The sequence below is a fragment of the Clarias gariepinus genome, chromosome 2, assembly GCF_024256425.1.
Source record: "Clarias gariepinus isolate MV-2021 ecotype Netherlands chromosome 2, CGAR_prim_01v2, whole genome shotgun sequence".
Lineage (NCBI taxonomy): Eukaryota > Metazoa > Chordata > Actinopteri > Siluriformes > Clariidae > Clarias > Clarias gariepinus.
In genome coordinates, this window is record NC_071101.1 from 19,838,332 (window position 1) to 19,859,938 (window position 21,607).

Below are 21,607 nucleotides of genomic sequence, written 5' to 3' on the forward strand. Positions count from 1 at the left end.
TATTCCAAACTGTGCATTTTGTTGTGTGCTGCCCAACCGACAACATGCTGTCACCATCCTTTCACTTGCAGGTATCTTAGTAGTACTGTAGTACTTAAATAAAATGGATTGCATTGCTGTCCTTGTGGTTTTCACAAAGCAAAAACAACCAGCCAGTTGCCACTTTTGCTTACCAGCAGCTACTCATTTCATGTTTTACGTTGTTATCTGTACACGGGTTCTGGATGACTTAAAATCATATTTGTAGATACAACATTCATTGATGTGTTGATGCTCATGTTCTATTTATTTAATTTATCTCCAGTGTTACCAGTGAGCAGTGCGTGTCCCAATGAATGGTACCATTGAGAAGTTTGTTGTACTCCTGCGTCTTGCTGCACAGCTGATGGTCAGGGTTGATAGCAGTGGAATGCCAGAGGCCACAACCTGTGTGATGTGAGCTTGTTTTAGGGGAGACTCTCTGAATAATGCACATTTGGACCTAAGTGTTAAACGAGCAAAAGCCTCCAAATGGCTGAAGCCTCCTCACGTCATGCCGTTTTGACGGCGGTTGCCAGCTGTAATAATTTAAGGGATTAGCAGCGTGTGGAATAGGTAAGATTTATTATGAACAAACAGTGCTAATGTCAATAAGCTGCTCTTTGTAAGGACGCAGCATTAGAGGGTGTGTCATAAGGAAGAAGTGAGCTATTTAATTGCTGGGCATGCCAAATTAAATACAGAGACATCATTATTTGCAAAGCAGTAGTTCTCAGTATGTGAAACACTGGCATTATTCATATTTATTGTGGTTTGATGATAATTTAAGATAAGTTTTATACTTTTTAGATATGCATTTCAGTCAGGGTTTAATTACGACATTTTATATAATTACAAGGTTTACAAGCTTATGTAAACCAGGATCAGGCAGGACGCCAAGCCACACAGGCAGACTGTAATCCCCCAGGTGATGATGTCACACAGTTGATTTAGCTCTCATCCAATTATTATTCAGCCAAAGGGGTGTTGCGTGGAAGTGTGAAGAGACAACAAATAGGCATAGAGTACCGCCTTAAAGTCTTTTATTATCACACCATTATTATTGGAAAACCTGTTCCATTTAATCCACAGATTATATCTTTACTCATTTACATAGTACATAGTTCACAGTGATGAGGGATACGAAGGGTAAACCAGGTTATGTTAACCCAGTACAGTACTTTATTATGCTGGCTGTGTTGTTAAGCCAGGGAGAATTGGAAATCTGGCACCTGTATCTGACCTTGGGCTGATGATTTCACCTGGGGGCGCTCTGCCAGTCTGCAGCTAGTAAATGCTGCTGTGTAAGCACAAAAACACACTCCATTCTAATTTGCTATTCAGAATCACCCTCGCAGTGATCTGTTAGTGAATGTGATTGGCTGTAGGTTCATTGTTACGGCTATGCTGAAGCTGAGGAAACATGAACAGGGGAAACACTCATGCAAAGTGTTTGTTTTTTTTCCTGGCTTACTTATTTGTAATCTCTCTCTTTTCCACCCTGTTTTTTATCATTCATTTGCATTTTCTGTGTTATATAAATGTATTAATATATTGTTATTATTATTATTATTATTCCTCTACACGTCTCTCCTCTCCTCTCTTCTTCCCTGCGCTCTTCTCCTCTGCCTGTCTTATACTGAGTCACTGTACAGCAGCGCTGCTTGACGGTCACGTGATTAAAAACTGCCTGACAACATCGAAGCAGTCGGGTTAGCATGCAGCAACACACAGCCTAGTCCTAGCAATGCACCACACACGTACACACCAAACGCACAAGCGCATGCAGTGAGTATTTGTGCATGCGACAAATATTACGTACTTACCACAATTTCATCCCAGCAATCAGATTTAATAGTCACGCGCTACACCCAGGCTATTGCCTCCTAATTATCATTATGTTCAATATTTGCATTAAAACTTATAATTATATATCATTTTACAAAGTTGCACTGCAGGATGTGGCTATAAATAGGACAGTGAAACAGTACACCTTTGCAGTATAATAAATTAGAACCAACTGTAGAACATGTGACATCATTACGTCATAGTTAAATATTGACTTACATTAATTTGACCCTTTATTATTAATATTGTCAATATTTTATTAATTCACCCAGTCTTATTTGAAACCTCGGCATGCTCACAGAACGCAATCCTGTGGATTGTTAGAGCTGCCATTGGCGTCACTATTGCGACAGCAAATACCAATCAATATTGTACCACAGACGAAGGTTGCTTTACTTCTGTTTTTCTTTCTTCCTTTTTTAGAGTGTGGCACTTCTCTTTAATACCATTTGTATGTGTCCGTGTGTGCAGGTCGATCTGAGCAGGAGACATGAGGTGGTGGTGTACGACCAGAGCACTAAGGACGCTGGACAACTTTCCAAAGATGGCTTTGTCCACATTCTACTGAGCAAGCTGGATGGGACATTCCACAAAGTGTCCCTGCTTACAGGTTATAATGCAGCAATGCAAATTTTTATTTACCAATACATGTGCTGTTTGTATTTACCTGATTGAAAACCGTATAGGGCTACATTACCAACAGAGGGTGCTACTTTCAATGTCTTGTATAGATTCAACTTGTAGACTCTTTGTTTTATTTGTTTGTTTGTTTGTTTGTTTGCTTTTTTGCTCTCAATCATTTATAAATTTTTTAAAAGACATTATCACTTCCCGTAGCTCTCTGCACTTTGGCTGTCCATCTTTACCCTCCCCGCACTGTTCTCTTGCACGCTGCCTTCACACGTTAGTGACTGATTTGAGGCCTTGGTAATTATTCCTAACATGTATTTGATAGAAAGAGGTGCCCTTGCTTTCACCTTTTGAACTTTCTGTGGTTCATCTAGTAACACTAGCATGACATGACAGTTCTGATGTCAGCTCTATCTAAGAATACACACTGACCCAGAGGCCTGCACTTGGTACCTCATGTATGTCGTGTCAAATAAAGTCACTACAGCAAAAAAAAAGTGTGGGGGGGGGGGGGGGGAGGCTTCACAGACAGGCTTCAGACAGCACCTGTGATAGCAATGCATGATTAGAATTATCATACATCATAACCATATTTGTTATGGTGTTATTAGTTTAGACATAATAAACCACCATCACATCAGCACCCATTTGTCTGCAAATGAGTACTTCCAGTCAACAGCAAATTATTGCCACGCCTAGTAAAAATTATTTAAAGGTGGTATAAAGAAATATCTTTAAATAATTAATAAATTACCTTAAACATACCTTAATTAAAATACATTTATTACAATTATCCAGGCATATTTGTTTTAACCATATATAATAGAGTATACAGTATACAATTATTGGCACCCTTTCAGAACACTGTTCACCCTCCTTTTACCGGCACAACAGCATTAATCTTCTAGTATAACAAATATTAAATTGACTTTTTGTTAAATTCAACAATAACTTTAAAATCAGGCTTACAAAAAGTTCATTGATTGATTACATTGATAGGGAATTATTATCTGAGAAAATTGATCACATTATGATATTTGGCATCAAGTAAGTTTCCAGCAAAGTTGTAGCAAGCTGGTAACTAAATTATAACCAAGAGACAAGAGAAATAACTGATCGGTTTCTTGGGCATAGGCATGAACAAGCTTGCTTGCCACACAGAATATTTCTGACAGTCAATACCGTCCAAAGATGGACAGTGCTGAATGATCACTGTTCATTGTATTTTGGCAGTTTCCCACTCTGAGACACTTACCAGTTAATTTTCATGTTTAGTATCAACAAATCATTAGTCTGTGCTGGATTCTGGCCAGCCAGGATTAAAAAAACTAAAAAAAAAACTACCCATGTTCTGCTATAGTTACGTTTGCTGTGAGCAACATGGTAATGCATTCTGTCAAAGTTATGAATTTTTAGATCTACTGACCTGTATGAAACATATCCCATCATAACCATAATAATCAGTTTTCTTCCTAAATCATAATGGCTTTTGCTTTCTCCAAACCCCCCCTGCTCAAAATACTCTATTTCAACATGAATAGTAACCCAAATCTGTCTCCAAGTGCAGATTTGAAGAAATTAAAAAAATTGCAAAGCTGCTCCTACATTAATCTATGATTGTGTGCTCACCCCTGCCCTGTTGTGCTCAGTTTGGGGATTAAGTCTCAGAAATCAGTCAACCATAATGATGCGCCTGCATTTCTTTCGACAAAGCTCCCTTGAAACTTGCCGAGTTTTAATTTGCCATGCTTAATACTCTAAGCCTGCACTTTCTCACTCTCTATCCTGTTTTTATTCCCATGCTGTGTGTCTCTGGTCTACAGTAAGACACAGTACAGCGTGGAATCACACTTATTCCATTCCAATGGCTGCTGTTTCCATGCCAACATAGAACGATAATCTCCAGAAGTGGAAGCCAGCGGGACTGGGCGCCACGGAAGCCTTCGGAAAAAATGAGGTCAATGGAAGTTAATGGGAGACTTGGTTGGCTTACAGATGTGGGCATTTTTGGGGGAGTATGGAATGGAGGGGAGCCCTGTAACCACTTTAAATTGGCTGGGTTTTGTATATGATGGCTTGCTCATGAGGAGGGAAGCCCCTGGCCTGGACTGAACAGCATGTGCCCTGGTTATTGGCTGTTTATCTGCTTCAAAGCCCCCGACCCTCCCAACACTGTTAAAAGCTAGACTCAGTGGGAGCATGCTGATTTCATTAGGGCCATGTTAAGGCCGCACGCATCACGAACACCTCTTGATCATCTTTGATGTGAGCTTGAAAGGAAAGATGATGTAATCCTAGGGAATGGGTTCAGTCCACTTTTTGTGGGCTTGTGTATGCTCTGTATTAATATTATGGAAACAACACGCCTGGTTCTCATAGAGCTGGCAGCCATGTTGTTTTTACCCATTGTCTCTTCCTTCAGACTGGGCTGTGCTTCAACACTCGAGGAATAGGCCATGACTGTTGTAATTCTTGCTGTTATGAAACAAAAGACCTCAAATTCATGATTTATTCCACAAATATGCTACTGCTTTGTTAATTTACAAAGCGCTTACTATGTCTACTGCCCGTACCTAGTTTGGCTAGTACATTGGCCTGTTTCTGAACCACAGCTTCAGACACACACCTGCTGGAATGAACTTACGTCATAGAACACACACGAGTGTGTAAAGACAGCACAGCCTCGCTGCCTTCTTCTGTTGCCAGCACCGTAGTTCACATAGGCCTGTTAGATGATGAATTATCCAGCGTGGAGCTGAGTCTGGGGAGAATCTATCTCTTGCTGAACTGTTCATGATCTTCATTAGTACATTACGATAAAGAGAAGGTGGTGAATAGGCAAAGTGAGGCGCATTCTCTGTTCATATGGAATCATTAATATACAGTGGTGGTCAAATATTATACGAGAACATGTGCCATGTATTATAGTTCTTCCTCTGCACAAAACAGGTGATGTCACTGATTACTTCAAGCCAATCTGACTGAAGAGTTGTGCAAATTAGAATCAGCTGGTTTAGTGATTCTGTTGTGAATTTCTCTACAAGATCTTCATGAAGCAATTGAGCAGCCAGGGATTGAGCAACTGACACCAGAGTACTGCAGATGTCTTTTTGACCATATACTCAGCCGGATCCATCAGGTTTTGAAAAGTAATAGATTGCATAAAAGAACAGATTATTTTTATTGTCTTGATTGTCATTATTAAAAACAACATAAAAATTTTCACTTTAGTCTCAATACTGTTGGCCACCAATGTATATTCAGATTCATATTTGCCTTTCTGTTGTACATGTGTAAAAAAAAAAAAATAGCATTAAAACACAAACCCTCTTACGTGCCAGTGTTGGACACACACTGAATGTGTAGGTGTAATAAGAAAATGGCCAGAGAAGACATTATGGGAGCTAATTAACAACAAGCCTCATCAGAAGCAGTTATCGGGTAAACATAAATTTTTTGAAGGTAAAAAAAATAAAATAATAATAATTCAAAGTAAATTTGGGGCAGCATGGTGGTTTAGCGCTTAGCACTGTCGCCTTGCAACTTCAGGGTCGCAGTTCGATCCCTGCCACGCGTCTGTGTGCATAGAGTGTTCTATGCATGTTCTTTCCGTGCTTGGTTGGTTTCCTCCAGGTGCTCCAGTTTCCTTCCACAGTCCAAAGGCATGCAGATTAGGTAAATTGTTGTTTGTTGTCCAGGGTGTACCCTGCCTCGTCCCCAAGTCTTCTTAAAAAGACTCCAGGCCCTCCGTGACCCTGTACAGCATAAGCAGTTTAGAAGATGAATGAATAAATAAAAAAAATATATACATTTGGTTTAGAATTGCTAATTGCTACACACAATTCATTCACAATACGGCAGATCAGGATAACATGCATGCATGTAATTGCAGTATAATTTGACTTGTGTCCAGTTTACATTTCAGTTTTGACTTGAAGGTGATAAATTGCAGAATAAACACTACCATAATATTTTTTGACAGCATTGACATTTTCCAGTTGTGCTCTTTGGCTACGGTTGAGGCCTTGAAAAGCCCGAGTAGTTGAACTCTCCTCCCAGCCTGGTAATTAGCCATAATAAACCTGAATGTGTATTTGTCCTTGCTTCCTCAAGTGGAATCGACATGTTATTTCCTCTCGAAGATAAAACTGCTGATAAAACTGGTCATTTTTAAAAACCTGCTGCTGTTGGAATGTATCTCCCATGTTGCTCTTTTTTTTCTGTTTGTTTTTACAGCGTAGTATTAATGACCACACACACACACACACACACACACACTGTTTCCATATTCACGCTGTGAACACTGGAGATCACAGTCCTGCACTTTCACACCTTGCTCAGTAGGAATTTAATTAAATCGTGACCTTCAATAGATGTCCCGTGTGTTTATATGTATGTGTGTAGTTCCGTATGTCTTTGTGAATGTAGGTGTCTCTATCCTACAGATGTGCACTGACTGTGTTTAATCTCCTCCAATCCACTGTTAGCATCTGCCTGTGATTTGGTCCCTGGACAGCAGAAGCTGGATTCTTCTTCACTGGCTAATTGTGTTTAAATGTATGTCTCACATGAACTAAGCTTTGGCAATATCATTGTATATGGAGTTGTACGGCTACTGTTTCTGGCCCATATGCCTGCGTTGCCTTCACACAGGGTTTAGATTGTTTCTGTAATACAGAAGTTCCTCATGCTGTCACTCCCATTTAATGGTGAACAGAAGGAAGATGATGACATGGAGAGATGCCTGAAGGTTGAGTCAAGTCGAAATCAGATTTTCAACGGAATCTGATTTTCCGTTTTTCATCTTCATCTCTGTCTTTAGTTGTGTCTGTGTGTGGGTTTTTTTAATGCATTTTTTTTTTTAGTTTAAGTGTGACAAGGTGACTAAGTGCAAATTCTAAAAGACTTTTTAGGCCACAGAATCCTGGGCAGTGTGCAGATTGAGGTGTCACAGCACAGCACAATCAAAAACAAGAACAGGCCCAAACAGGAACCAACAGATCACGCGGTTGTTTATTTCCCACCAACTTGAGAAACAACTAGATCGCTGACAACAACACCAACCCTGAGTTCACACAAGCAAGCGACAAAGCAACAAGCAGCTCCTGTGTAAGTGTGACACAGGGACGGTGGCGAGTGACGGGTGACGGGTGACATTTAGACAGAGGTTTCTCGATTCTATGCAAATTAGGAACGACATTGGAAGAGCGACTATTCCACGTGATTGCTTCCAGAGAACTTATCAGACCAGTCCTACGAAGCTGGTTGTTCATTACCAAAAAATTTAGGTCCTATGTGTTTTTAGCCACCATTCAAATAATAAAATAATATTATAATAAGACAAATAATCTACACATGGACAAAAGAAACATTGCACTATAAATACAAATAATAATGTGCTGGTGTGAAAATTCTACATTTTTATTCATAATTTTGTTAGTCTTGGTACATTAACAACAGAGGTAAGCAACCTTGCATCTACTTAAGTAGTATGTGATTGTCCAGCTGGCATGTCTCGGTATCGAAAGTAAGTAAAACATTCTAATTGTGCAACATTCTGTTTTTACCATGCCCTGTTTAGACAATACAGTTAATACTTTAACTAGGTGCAACATAAGCAGACATCGTCAGACAGTTTGAGTTGCCAGCAATACCATTTTCAGGCTGGTTCCACTGCTGATCCCCCTACTGAAGGTCTGGAAGGCCAAGACAAGACACAATCATTTTATATCATTTGAGAAATCACACAGAAAATGGTGCCACTAGTTCTGCTGGTATTTCAGGGTTGCATACGTTAAGTTGTGGCGACATTTGACTTGCTTGAGGTGCAGGGAGATTGTATCCTGGGCAAATGTTGACTCTATATCATCATCATCATCATCGTCATCATCATGTGAAACTTCTGGTGCTGATGGGGACAGATTTTTATATGAAATTGAACTTTTTGATTTAACAGTAAAACATTACCTAAGGAATTTATATGTGCAACATTTTTCTTTGTCCATGTGTATTCATAATAAAAATGTGTATTTGTACTATAAAAATCTTTATGCTTTTGTGCTTCCTAAAAACATGAGATGCAAACATTGAGAGCTTAAATGACAAACTTATACAGATAAGCATTTCTTTTTCTTATCTCTCTCTTTTCTTTTTTTTTTTTTAATTTTTGTGCTTGTTTGTGTATGGTGTTGCTTGGTTAGTGATGCTGAATCACTATTAGCAGGAAGCACTGCTGCTAGCCCCTGCATACAAGTGCATTCATTTCTGTTGGTGGCCAAGTAGAAAATAAAGGGTTCCACTGTCTGGTGCCAGAGATTCTGGTAATTTTGCAGAAAAAAAAAGAAAAGAAACTTTTTTAGGCATTAATCTGTGTCTTTTAGTTATTTTAGGCCGCCTTGAATAAGTCAGAACTGAATCAGGCATTATTTTAACAATAACGTAATGTTATTTAGTTCAGAGTGAACTGCATTTTCACTCTATATGGTTCCCTGATCCAGTTTGTGCTTCAGAGCTTTGCTCAAGGGCTAGATGGGCTGGATGTTGGAAGGGAAGCTGCAAGACCTCTTCCTGTGTCTACGTAAGCCACTATCCATTTCTGCCCCAGTGCTGTGTGGTCCGTTCAATGATTTCATTGAGAAGGAGCCACTGGTGCCATTAGGGTGGTGAGGTAAGCTCCCGAGAGAAGCTCATGCTGTGTTATTGTGAACACACACACACACACTCACTCTCTCTTTCTCTGCTGAAAACACTGCTCTATTTTTAGTCCAGGCCTCTGTGGTCATCACATCTGGCGCCTGACGGCTAGTTTATGCACCAAAGTGTTCTCAATTGGTTTTCCCTACATGCTTTCACTCATCCTGTCTAAAGGTCTGCAAAGGTCAAAGGGTATATGAGCTTCCAATCGGTTTCTATGCTGAGCTTCTTACCTTCATGCACACATTTACATGTGCACGTTAAAAAGCATTCGAGATGTCTTAGTGGTATCCATGATAGTTAGTGGTATCCATTCCTCGCCCTATATTTGCCCTCCTGTTTTCTAGTTTTTTTGGGTTTTTTTTCTTCGTTTTTTTCTCTGCATGCTCATTGGCCTCAAATTATATGTCTTATGTCAATTCCCAGAAACTAAATAAAGAACTAAATAAATGTCTGAGCAGATGGTGCTGCCAAATTCTTTCAGCATGACGTGAACCCGCCGCACTCCTCTTTTCCACTGCTTTCTTCTGTTACGTTCTAGAGCTTTTCCATTTTTCTCCATTTTGCCAAATTCAGCTCTTCTTTTCCTGTGAGATTGCCTTTTATGAGATTCCAGCAGGTACCGAGCTGCGTACGCATGCACTGGCCACTTCCCACTTTCTAGGGTATATAGAGGGGTGAAATTACTGCGTTTACAGGCCTCTTACTTTACTTTTGCAGAAGGAAACTTGGCTCAGTTTCAGTATAGCAGCAAGCAGTCCTGGCTTCCCTGAAAAATTCATTCACGTCTTGTATAAAAGAGCTTACTTCTTCTGTATTTAAAAGACTTTACACTGGTCATGTTTAGGTTTTATACATGTCTTTATGCAAAAAAAAAAAAAAGGTTACTTGGTTCTCAGTAGACACTTTTTAGGGTGGTTAAAATGTTAATAAGAATATGTATGACTTAAAACTGTAATGAGATCACTTTTTTCTTTTTTTAAAGATAAAGAGGTTACATGTTTTGCAACCTCTTGTTTATCTGTGTCTCCTAAAGCTGCCGTGGTATCACAGTAACATTTTTAGGAAGTCAAACAACTCTTCAAACACTTTGTGAATTCCAGGAAAAGTACAGCAAAACACAGGAATACACACTTGTGCACACATACATGCATTAGCTGACAACGACGCACACTGCACTGTTGATGTAACCCCGCACTCATTTCCTGATAAGAGATCTTTCCATTCCATCCTCTGCTAAATTTGGACTTTCCACTCGGCCCAAGGCCCCTGTGTGAAGAATGCAGACTTTGTCATCATTTAAACTCTTCCCGATAGTATTCCTCCTCCTGTCAGCTCGGACATCCTCCCAGTTGTGTAATGCTCTGGAGATTTGACATCATGGCTCTCTAGTGGTAGCAGCAGCATCTCGCTTTTCTTCCTGCTTGAGCTCAACTTAAAACCAACAAATGTGCCCAGCTCCTTAGGAGAGACCAGCTGAAAAACAAGTGTGCATACATTTTTAGTGAAGTCATAGCATGCACAAATGTATAACATATTTCTCTTGATGACTGGATCATTGGCAGCTTTGTACAATCCTGTCATGTGATCCCTGTTAACAAGTGTGAAAAGTTCACCTCTCAGTGATGTCATCATCACCTTTGTGCTCCAGTTCAGACCCTTCTGTTTGTCTCTAGTGATTCAACTCCTAGGGGCTGCTAGGAACGGATTTCATGTTTTAAATTTTTACCTCTGCTGTCGTCACTGAAAATGAAATTTAATTTTTTGCTAGGTTTAATTGATAACTGTAAGTTGAGTGAAGTAGATCAGAGGCAGAGGTGTTTAAACATTAGGTTTGAACCATTGTTAGGAGGTTTGCTTGTACTTATTTATGACTAGTTACCATGCAGCTGATTATCCAGGTCTTAAATGACAAAGTTTTGTGCAATGATTGCACTATAATAAGTTCAGCAACATCAATATCATATTTCCTACGATTTGGTTACCAGATTCTATGGTAAGAAACAGGATTCAGCAGTATAGAGCAGGCTTTTTTAGGCAGGCATCCTGTTTCATTTTGGAAGACACTAGATAGCCGACCATACTCTGAGCATTACTGCTGAAGAAAGTTTATTTGTTATTTAAGAGGTTATTTGAATACATTTCAGTGGAATTGGTATTGATGTATTTTATGGCAAGTTTATTGATGGAATTAGATAAGATGCTTTAGATTAGGGCAAATTCATGCAACACTACTTATCACATACTGTCTGATATCCCCAAAACACAAAGCACATGTTGCAGTTTTTAATTTAATCACACAACATGTTGTGATTTTCTTTTATTGCACTTCCTATTGTCTCATCTTGCCTTGGAAATGAATTCCTGCCTACTCTTTAGAACTTTGGAGGGAAGACACACACACACACACACAAAACAAAAGTGACTGTTTATTAATCAACAATTAATTAATGTTAATCTAGCACTCCTGTTGTCGAGTCCGTCATCAATACCAATATTAATTTTTTATCAGCCTCCAAAGATCACATGTCACAAGCAATGACAAGGTTCTTTTAGCCTCAACGTTCATTGCTAGCAGCCTTTATGTTTTATTCATAATTTAATGAATTATTTTGAATTAGGAAAAAAGTTACATTTATTATTTGACCATCACTGTCTTTGTCAGAATCCTTCACACAGAATCCTTATAGTCTGTACTGCTGTCTGTTTAAAAAGCTACTGCTAAATGTAGCTTCGTGCAAATAAAACAACCAACTGTGTGTTAAATCTCATAATTAATTCCACTAATTGTTTGATGAGTAATTTACCGGATTCAGAAGAACAGATTCACTCGCCAAATACAAATACAGTAATCTGCTGTCTTTAACAAAATACCTTCAGTGTTGTTAGTATAATGATCAAACATAACAACAGAATTTTTTTTTTTTTTGCGTATAACAAACGGATAAACAGTATTTTGCCCTTAGTGGAGATGTAAGTGGAAAAACAAGACTTTTTTGGGTAGCTCAAGGCTCCATGTTTGGACAGCTTTTATTTTCCTTATATTTGCTTGTTATTATTGAACATGGGGTCAACTTTTATTACAAGACCCAGCTATAGATTTGTTGCATGATTGATTTACTGAGTATTGTTGAAAGCATGGTGGCACAGTGGTGTAGTGTTGTCGCCTTGCAACTTCAGGGTTCGGGTTTGATTCCCGTCTCTGTGTGCAAGTGCATGTTCTCCCCGTGCCATAGACATGCAGATTAGGCTAATTGGTGTTCCCAAATTGCCCATAGTGTGTGAGTGAGTCTATGTGTGTGTGCCCTGCAATGGTTTGGCACCCTGTCCAGGGTGTACCCCGCCTCGTGCCCTAAGTCGCCTGAGATAGGCTCCAGATCCCCCGCGACCCTGAATATAGGGTAAAGCGGTATAGATGATGAGTGAGTGTTGAAAGCATCATTATTTTCTAGAAATAATAGAGGGCAAAATTAACTATTTCTCAGTAAACTAGAAACATTAAAACTGTGTGTTCAGTCTGAACTGCAAAAGGCTGACTGGTATTCATGGTTTTGACCTCAGTTATGAATTTCATATAGACAGCGTTACTAAACAGCGTTTTCTTTGTCTTTAGAAACATTGTGAGCTACAGACCTTACCTCATGCTGCACAATGCCAAGAAGTTGATCTATGTTTTTGTTTTCTTTCATCTGGGTTTTTGTAATGCTCACTGTTCACTGTCTTACCCAAAAATAGCTAAGACAAGTTACAGCCAGTTAAAAAAAAAAAAAAAAACTTGTACTTGGCACCCTATCCAGGGTGTACCCCACCCCATGCCCTAAGTCTCCTGGGATAGGCTCCAGGCCCCCCACATCAAATTACTTTTCTAGGATATTGCCTTTTTACATCTTTTTTTGGGGAAAAAATGGTTTAAATATATAGAACGAGCTACTGTTTTGGGTGTTTCTAAATGAAAATGAGGAACTTTTTTATGACTCACACTTCAGACGTTACTGTATGACACATTGGCGTGCTGATGTGTAACAGTGACTATTAGTCACAGGTACAGCTTGTCTGGGGCTTTACCAGTCAGGGAACTATATGGCGGCTTGTGCTGTGAACACTCATATTTTTTATTTAGAGAGATAGAAAGATAGCTTGAAGCAGTCTGAGCTGAACTGGGAACTTGGATGTTTTTTTAACCCCCCTTTTTTTCCTTTATTTTTTTGAGAACTATCTTAAAATATACGGAAGGGTTAGTAATTCAGTTAAAAATGGCAGCTGCTATAAATAGTCGCTCCATGATTTCAAGGCTTTGGAGATAGACAGATAAGAAGTATAGAGCTAATGTGTGACTAATGGGTCATGTTTTGCGTAAACAGGACAGCCCTTGCTCTAATCATAACACCAATTCTGTTTTTGTTAAACACAAGACATTCTGTCTGCATCCAGATTTAGAAATAAACAATTCATTTTTTATTTTGTTAAATGTCTGTCATAATGTGTAATATTTCAGAAATACATTGCTTTTACCTTCCTATCTTTTTTCTTTCTCTCAACCTCAGTTTTTCACCTCCAAGACTGCTACTATTTCTGTGCTCTTTCATAACAGCTTTTGACTGTTTATCGCATCTGATCTTCGCTCAAGAGACTCAAACTAGGGTTCACTAATTCACAAGGGGTCATTATTTACAAAAGACCAACTCATTAGCTTCACTTTTTACTCTTTATTTACTTTCGTTTCATTCGTTTATTTTTTTTTTATTTAGATTAGAAATATGAAAATATATATATTTTTATGTTAAAATATTTTAAATGGAACCAAGTCAACAAGTAAATTAGTAGAGGAATTTGAGACCAGCCTGTCATTACTATCACAGCAGTGATGGAAATTCTTGAAGAGAAACACAGCTCGTCAATGTGTTTAACATCGCCGGGCATGAAATTAACGAACATTTCACAGTCTGACTTGGAAACATGACAAACGATTGTTTTGACTCTGATGTGCTATCTAGTTGTGTTAAGACTTCAGATTTTAATTACTTACACATATTGACCTAATATAATGTTCACAGTAGTGTGATGTAATGTGATATAATGTAACAGGTAGTCCTTTATGAAAATTCATGATTCCTGTTTCAGTTTGTCTGCACTAAAAGTACCATTATATAAACTGCATGATAAATTTTTATTGTTGTTGGTGTTCCTCCCATGCTGTGTGACTCATCGGGTGATGAGTTCTATCATTTCTATAGCAATGATGGTTTTTATGGGGCAGGGTTGCTAACCCTTCTTATTTCTCATTCAGGCTTTGGGAAAGGCAATGGCAGAGTGATTTTGTATTGGGCATAGTGTTAAGGGCCTTGCCCAAGGGCTCACTGTGGCATCCTGGCGGTGGTAGGGCTCAAACCCCTGCCTTACTGAACAGCAACAATGTGTCTCAAGCACCTGAGCCACCACTGTCCCGACATGATAACCTAAATAAAATGTATGAGAAAAAAATATTTAATAAATCTGAAATGCACCTGGTTCCTCTTCTCTGATCTCATAAAGACAGTCACTTGGATCGTTCCAGACCTTCTTATCTGTAGAAAGCTTACAGTATATAATTATGCCAGGTGGTACTAATGATCTCTTAGTCGAATCCTTATGATACTGGAAAAGTTGAACAACTGGCCATGATGTCTGGGTGGAAGTGATGGCATATTGTTTTTCCCCTGTCAGTCACAAGACACTACCCAATCATGGCGGTTTGTGAGTTAATATGTGTGGAAAGATGGCATCTAGATGTTTCCTCTGTGTGTCTGTGATAAGCATGTTAACCTCCCTGGCTAGTAGCTGTTCAGTGACGGGAGAGATAGTTAGTGGGTGGGAATTGGTGACCAAGTTGGGGAGAAAATGGTGGGAAAAGCTAAGGAAGTAAATTAATAAAAAACACCTGATTTTGGAGCACAGCACTGGTCTTAGCAGTGGGCTGGCATCTGAGCAAGAACAGAGTGACGGGTGGCTAATTAACAAGGAGCTGATAGCAGACGAGGAAGGGGGAGTAATTCTGCTGTCAGCTCCAGTTTGCCTGAGCAGTGTTCTTCAGGTCATTACGATGTAACATGACAGACAGGCCATCTGTCTGAGAGACATTTCAGCATCACTTTTACAGCGTGAGGAAAATCAGGATCAAATTTGAGATCTAGTTTTAAGCGCTCTGAAGTCGAGCAGCTTGGCATTTCAGAAGTTGTCTTTTGTTGTCATGATTTTGGTCTTTGTGTAGTATGTAATCAATTAGAAGCATGTGTTGAAGGTTTGTAAAATGCAATCCTAATGTCAAACATAAGCGGTGACCTCATGCTTTCGCTAATATGAGCGGTATGAGTATTGTTTGCACTGAGAGGGTCTGACTGGCATTTTTAATGATGCAGAGTATCATGTGGAAGATGAGCATGATGATGATGATGAAAGATTTGGCACATAAATAGTGCATTCGTTCAGGCCTGGATTTAATGCTGTTAGCAGGTGGTCGCCTGGACAGCCCCGGGATGTTGATTTTAAACTGCCATTTTTGTTTAAAAAAGGAACTGTGCACCAATGCCCTTTTTTCTTTTAAATCTAATAGCTCTGTCATGCACTGAATCTCTACGTCAGTTTGGAGGAAGAAAAATGATAGCCCTCTGTCTACTACACACACACACAAAGCTCCTGTTTCTCTCTTTCCATGACTTCATCTGGCAGCCCGCTCATGTCTTTGTGTACATAAGGCTGCCAGACGTAAAAGTGTAGTTCCACGGTGTGTTATTGGTTTGAGCTGTAATCCTCTGTGGTGGACCTACTGAAAAATGACAGTATTCTTGCCCCACCAAGATTTAGGTTGTATAGATGACCATTTAAGTGTACGTTTCAATCCAGTAAGTGATGCTCACTTGCAGTGCTTATACCAATGAGGAAAATGTTGGACAAGCCTAATGAGGTTAGAAAGTCAATCCTGAGCGATATGTTGAGAGAAGATTATTTTGCTTTGATAAAAAAGGCGTGCGATCCAAGATGATGAAAATTTTTTTAAACCGTTTGTACTCTACCGGTTATATACAGTATGCTGTTACACACACATTATTTCATGCATATACAGTGATTGATTATAAACCATATCCACATGAGGTAATCCTCATAGATTGGTATATGGGAAATTACTCTGCACATGGAAACACTGTTGACTTTTTAAAAAAATGGCACTTTTTGTAGTATATATACTAAAAACATAGTGGCTGTTGACGTTCAACTTGGCTTGCCGTCAAGATATCAATGGACATTACATTACAATTGTGTAAGCAGCTGCTGGTTCTTATTTCTTGCTCTTGGTATGATATTTCCATGCAACATACATGAGCACAGACACACAGAGAAACAGGTGCACACACCCCTGTACACACCCTGTGAGCCTCATGTTGAGTGATAGGAGCCGCTAGGCCGACATGAGATTCTGCTCCCCCGCTGGAGACTAGCTCACACCTCAGGCATGACAGCTGGGGCCTCCTCTGCCATTACGTCATCCTCCAATCCGCCTGCCAATCACATATGGGATGTGCTCACAACTGGCACACACACTCACACACACACACACATACTAACAAAGACATCTCTAAAGCAGGCAATCACAATGCGTTACCATGCGCCATAACATCCTATTGCAATTACAGCCTCTGAGCCACACACCAACCAGCAAGAGGTCCAGGTTTGCAGCCAAGAATCATTTAATGCTTTTTAAAATGCTGTTGTGGTTCAGTGTGGCTTCCAAACCTCAACACATTATTCTGTTTCTTATAATGCATATAAGTAGTATGAACAAAGAAAAACGCATCGGAGGGCATAATGTTCTACTGATGACTATCCAGGAGGGGCAATAAAGCGTTCCATGGGAAGAATCAGAAAATGCAAATCCGATGCACGTTCATTTAGTACCTCGCATACCGAAGCGATGATAGTCAGTGCTGCGACTGAGGATAATTGAGAGGCGTGTGGGGGGCCGGAAATGATCCAAGGAAGCTTGCGGCATTGTGTCTGCCTCAGCACACTGCCATATGCCTCCATCATTCTTTTATTGGCCAACTTGCAAGGCTGATGTCAGACAACACACAGATTAGCTGCATGTTGCTAATGGTATTGCCTCCTTCGCTCCCTTCCTCGCTCGAATTGAAAGGAAGGTTTCTTGCAGAAGTGCGCTGACGTACGACAGCCGTTCTTGAAAGCGCACTGCACGGATTGCGGCTGTTTCTGCAAATTGGCCACATGGAAAGAATGACTAGCCTCCCTATTTTAAGTGTTTGCCAAGAACAAATGATAGCATCTCTCTGGGCAATTTTTAGTGGCTTGTAATCCATTCCAGTTGCAAATAAGCGTTTATAACTTCGTCCAAGCAGGCTAAGACAACGAAGATCAACCTTAATCAGCATATAAACTAGAGCTCCCACGATGCTAAATTTAACTGGTGGGATAGCAGGGTCTAGCTAATATACTCTAATAGTTTCTTGGAAATGAGAAAGGGTAGCGGAAACAACACTCATTCTGGCCAAAAGAAAATAAGAAAATGTCATTTTTCTGGTGTGAATGAAGTGGATAGGAGCAGGCTGTAGCTTGGGAGTATGTCCCTTAAATCAGTCCAGCCCTAACATCGCATTTTATGCAAGCCAGACGACTAGCACGACTCTGGTGCCATTTAAAAAAAAAAATAAAAAAAAAACTTGACTTCTCTTGTGCTCCAAATTTGAACGTGACTAGCACAGCTTGGTGGTCTGCGACGAGAAGTGAGTTTTTCTTAAAGGGGGCCTCTAAGGTGGCTGCATATTTGCTGGGTGAGTAAGGAATGCGGTTTGCATGCCTCACGCATGAGCCAGGAGAAAGAGAGAGCAACAGAGAGAGAGAGAGAGAGAGAGAGAAGCCTATGCTCATAGCACATGAGCTCATTCACTCTTAGGTCACAGGGAGGAGAGAGAGAGAGGGAGAGAGAGAAGGAGGGGAAAGTCAGTTGATGAGAGAGAGTGAGCGATTGAGAGAGCGAGCGCAGGCTGTACAACAATAGGGAGCTCCACTTTCAGTTGCCACACAGAGGACGGTTGCTGAAGGATCCGCTGTGTGTGTGTCAACACTGAGGACCCGCTGTCAGAAGCCCAGTTCTCTCCAGCTGTTACTTTCTTCTCTTCCATCTACCTGCTAAGTCAGCACACAAAGCTGCTTTCCAACTTTCTTTTTTCTTTTTTTGGTTTTTGCACGGATTTGCCGAGGAGTCTCCTGTTTCCCTTTCATGCCTTGTATGTGCTGAGCTGCTGTACTTTGGTGAGCTCGGTGCGTGGAGGTGTGCATGTCTCTGGAAGTGGTCATAACCTCTCCTGAGGAGTGTTTCTGCTGCCCTGCTCCTCACACCGGCATGAGGCTGAAGATCAGAGTACGCAGGATGAAGGAGGCTCGGGAGTTGCGAGGTGTGTATGGGGCACACAGGAGCACATCGGCTTTGCACCCGCTTGTCCAATCTTCTCAGATGTTTGTTTTCGTTTTTATGTTGTTTCAATATTTATTACTATATATTTTTTTTTTGTTTATATATATATTTTTTGCTTGCTTGCATGCTTTTTTTCATCTTACTTTTATTTTATTTCTACTATTTATTTATTTTTTTATAATAGTGGTTTCTTTTATGTAATGCTTCATTGTCTTCATTTAATGATTTTTAAGGTCTCTTTTTACCTTGCAGTATTTTGTTATATTTTTACTTTTTTTTTTATGTCTTGCTTCGTTTTTCTTTGTGAAAAACTTCCATGCTTCCAAATCGTAAAAATCCTTAATTGCTTTTAATGCTTTGATGAACCGACAGTTCTCCAGGTTTTAATATTACACTGATAAAGTCGTATCCAGTGCGCAGTCTAGTTGGCCTTTAACCAAACAGCCACAGTGGAGAAATTACGTATGCTGATAAACTATCACAAAGTGGATAAGGACACCTCGTGTAGTGTGACTTGCACTGTGACATAGTACAAATGTGTGTCTTTGAACAAACAGCAGCATGTATGCTTATATGACTCACTGTATTTGCATTGTGCTTTGTCAATGAGTGACGGTTAAATGGTTGCTGCTATAAAGTCATTCACTTTTGTTTGATGTATGTTACACATAAGGTGGTTGGATAGCTTTAAGGATGAACAGCCATAGTAGTAATTGAACTAACAGTTAATGATTTGGTTATATGGGGCCTTGGGGCTTTATACTCTCCTAATCTGTGAAGCATGACAGTGAACACCAGAGGCGAGCCCTGCTGCTCTTAATGTTCCTCATTGTGCGGCATGCATGTGTGCTATGATGTCATACAGGCCTCATTGAGATGGAAATTAAATGTGTGTATGTGTGCGTGTGCGCGCATGTGTGTGTGTGTGTGTGTGTGTGTGTGTGTGTGTGTGTGGAGATCGAGAGGGACAGATGGAGGCTGCTTCTTAATGGCGTCATGTCTTCTGCATCTGGAGGCTGAAGAGCCGGGGGTGGGGGTGAGTGTGTGTGTGTGTCTCTGTAAGCTCCATTCAGCTCCATCAATGCTTTTGGATTGGAGCTGGTGAATGGGAGTGTGTGTGAGGAAAGGCCTTTAGAGTTTGCCTGAAAAGATACACACTGAAAGGCTTCTAGTGTTGGAGGTCTTGTGCCGTGGGGTGAGTGGACTGATGTCAGGCACCGGGGTTAATGCACTGTGTGTGTAAATGCTTCCTTTACACACTCTGTTATTTTAACAAAGGATAACATATATTTATGAGATAGGTATTAGCTATAGAACGGAGATTTATTCATATTTATATCTGCTGTTGTATTAAAACATACTTGGAGATTGGACACAATGCTTAGAAAATAATAAATGTTGGAAATTTACCACACAGCAGGATAAAGCAGGATTTGTCTACTACTGTTGCAGTGTTATAGAAACCCCTGCACCTGCCTGTAATCAACACAGTACAGCCCGAAATGCCAAGGACTGATGGGCACTCGAGAGAGAAGTTGGCAAAGGCAGGCAGCGGGTGGAGAGGAAGTGTGTGTGAATGGCTCACAGCTCAGCTGGTCCAGTTCAGGCCCGGTGCTGGCATATATCACTCAACAGCACCCACCCCTGCCTTACACACTATTACATAGTGCATACGCATGACAAAAATGATGTCACTTGTGGTTGTATGGGTGGAATTCAGATAGTGAATTAAGATCATTTTTTTGGGTGGCATGTGTAATGTATTTATCTAATGTGTAATATGTGTATGATGACTTATTCATGGAATTAGCCACTGCAGGACTGCTTGGGATTTTCCAGAATGACTAGTGGTGATGTGGATAAACAAGTTAGGAACATCATCTCGTTCCTGAATGCATTACCGGGGAATTATGATAAGGACATTCAGTGTACATTCAAGCCCTCCCACACACCTGCTGAAAAGGCGAGCCAATTATCCACTTGGATTCCTTTGCATTGACAGTTGTGGTATTTTTTTGTATGTCCCTATGGTAGGGGGAATTCTTAGACCGTGGTACACTAATGCCTTTAACTGCGACTGATAAATTTAATCCAAACAACCTACACGTCACCGTTGGGGTCCCTATAATCTCAAAAAACTCCACCTTTGCTTTCAACTTTATAGAGTCTTTTCCTTTGCTTGGTTTTCGAATAGCTGAAGTGTTTTTGTTGAATATTTTTCAGGTTTTTTTTTTTTCTTTGTCCAGGAACATTTTGCTCTTTAGGTTGCTATATAAAGCTCATCTAGGAATGACTCAAAGCAGGAGATCAGACATGAACTGTAAAAGTGAGGGAGAAGGCCATTGGAGCTCTCTGTCGAAGAGATCCTTCCTGTTTCCTGCTGTTTCCCCATTCTGTGCTCTATGTTCCTGATCTGCATTATGGACTTACACATCCTGCTCTCAGACTGAAGGCTGTTTCTGTGTGTGGGAGGATGAGGAATGTTACATTCCTGCTTTGGAGGAACATCCTACATCCTTGCCTGGCTGTAGCAAATTCTGAGGTGATTGAAGCAGTTATTAGCTCGCTGGCGAGTCTGTGCCAAATGTGAGAGGGATAAATAGCCCAAAGCCCATGCTCATGGGTATTACTGACAAATGTTGACATAGCGACCAGGCCTTGCAAGCGATGATGTCATCGTGCCCTCCTGGCAAGTGAGGTTATGAACAGGAGCGAATGCCTGGGGGGAGGGACCAGACTGAGGACCAGAGGTGAACAGGAGGTTCAACACAAGGTGGGGGTCATGGAAAATTTGGGTAGCAGTCATTCAAGCCCTCAGCGGGGCTTTCAAGAGCAAATCGAGCCGCTAAGGCCCGCCTCATTCTGACATGTGAAACCCCCCCCCTTCTGTTGCGCTGATGTCATTGCCCCAGCAGTTGCCATTAATAGCTGGAAACAGACAGGCTGCCACTCAAC

At 40.4% G+C, this 21,607-nt stretch overlaps 1 protein-coding gene across 3 annotated transcripts in view; it reads left to right on the forward strand.

The window, feature by feature from the left end:
* The window catches only part of dusp8a (dual specificity phosphatase 8a), a 39,350-nt gene that overhangs the window by 11,914 nt on the left and 5,829 nt on the right, over positions 1 to 21,607 (forward strand). For 2 of the 3 annotated variants that reach the window (XM_053485524.1, XM_053485533.1), the window contains exon 3: positions 2,338 to 2,476. In XM_053485524.1, coding sequence (XP_053341499.1) covers positions 2,338 to 2,476 — 139 coding nt within the window. Of the gene's footprint in view, positions 1 to 2,337; positions 2,477 to 17,880; positions 18,633 to 21,607 lie in introns of those variants that run through there. The other variant, XM_053485543.1, reaches the window with a different exon arrangement.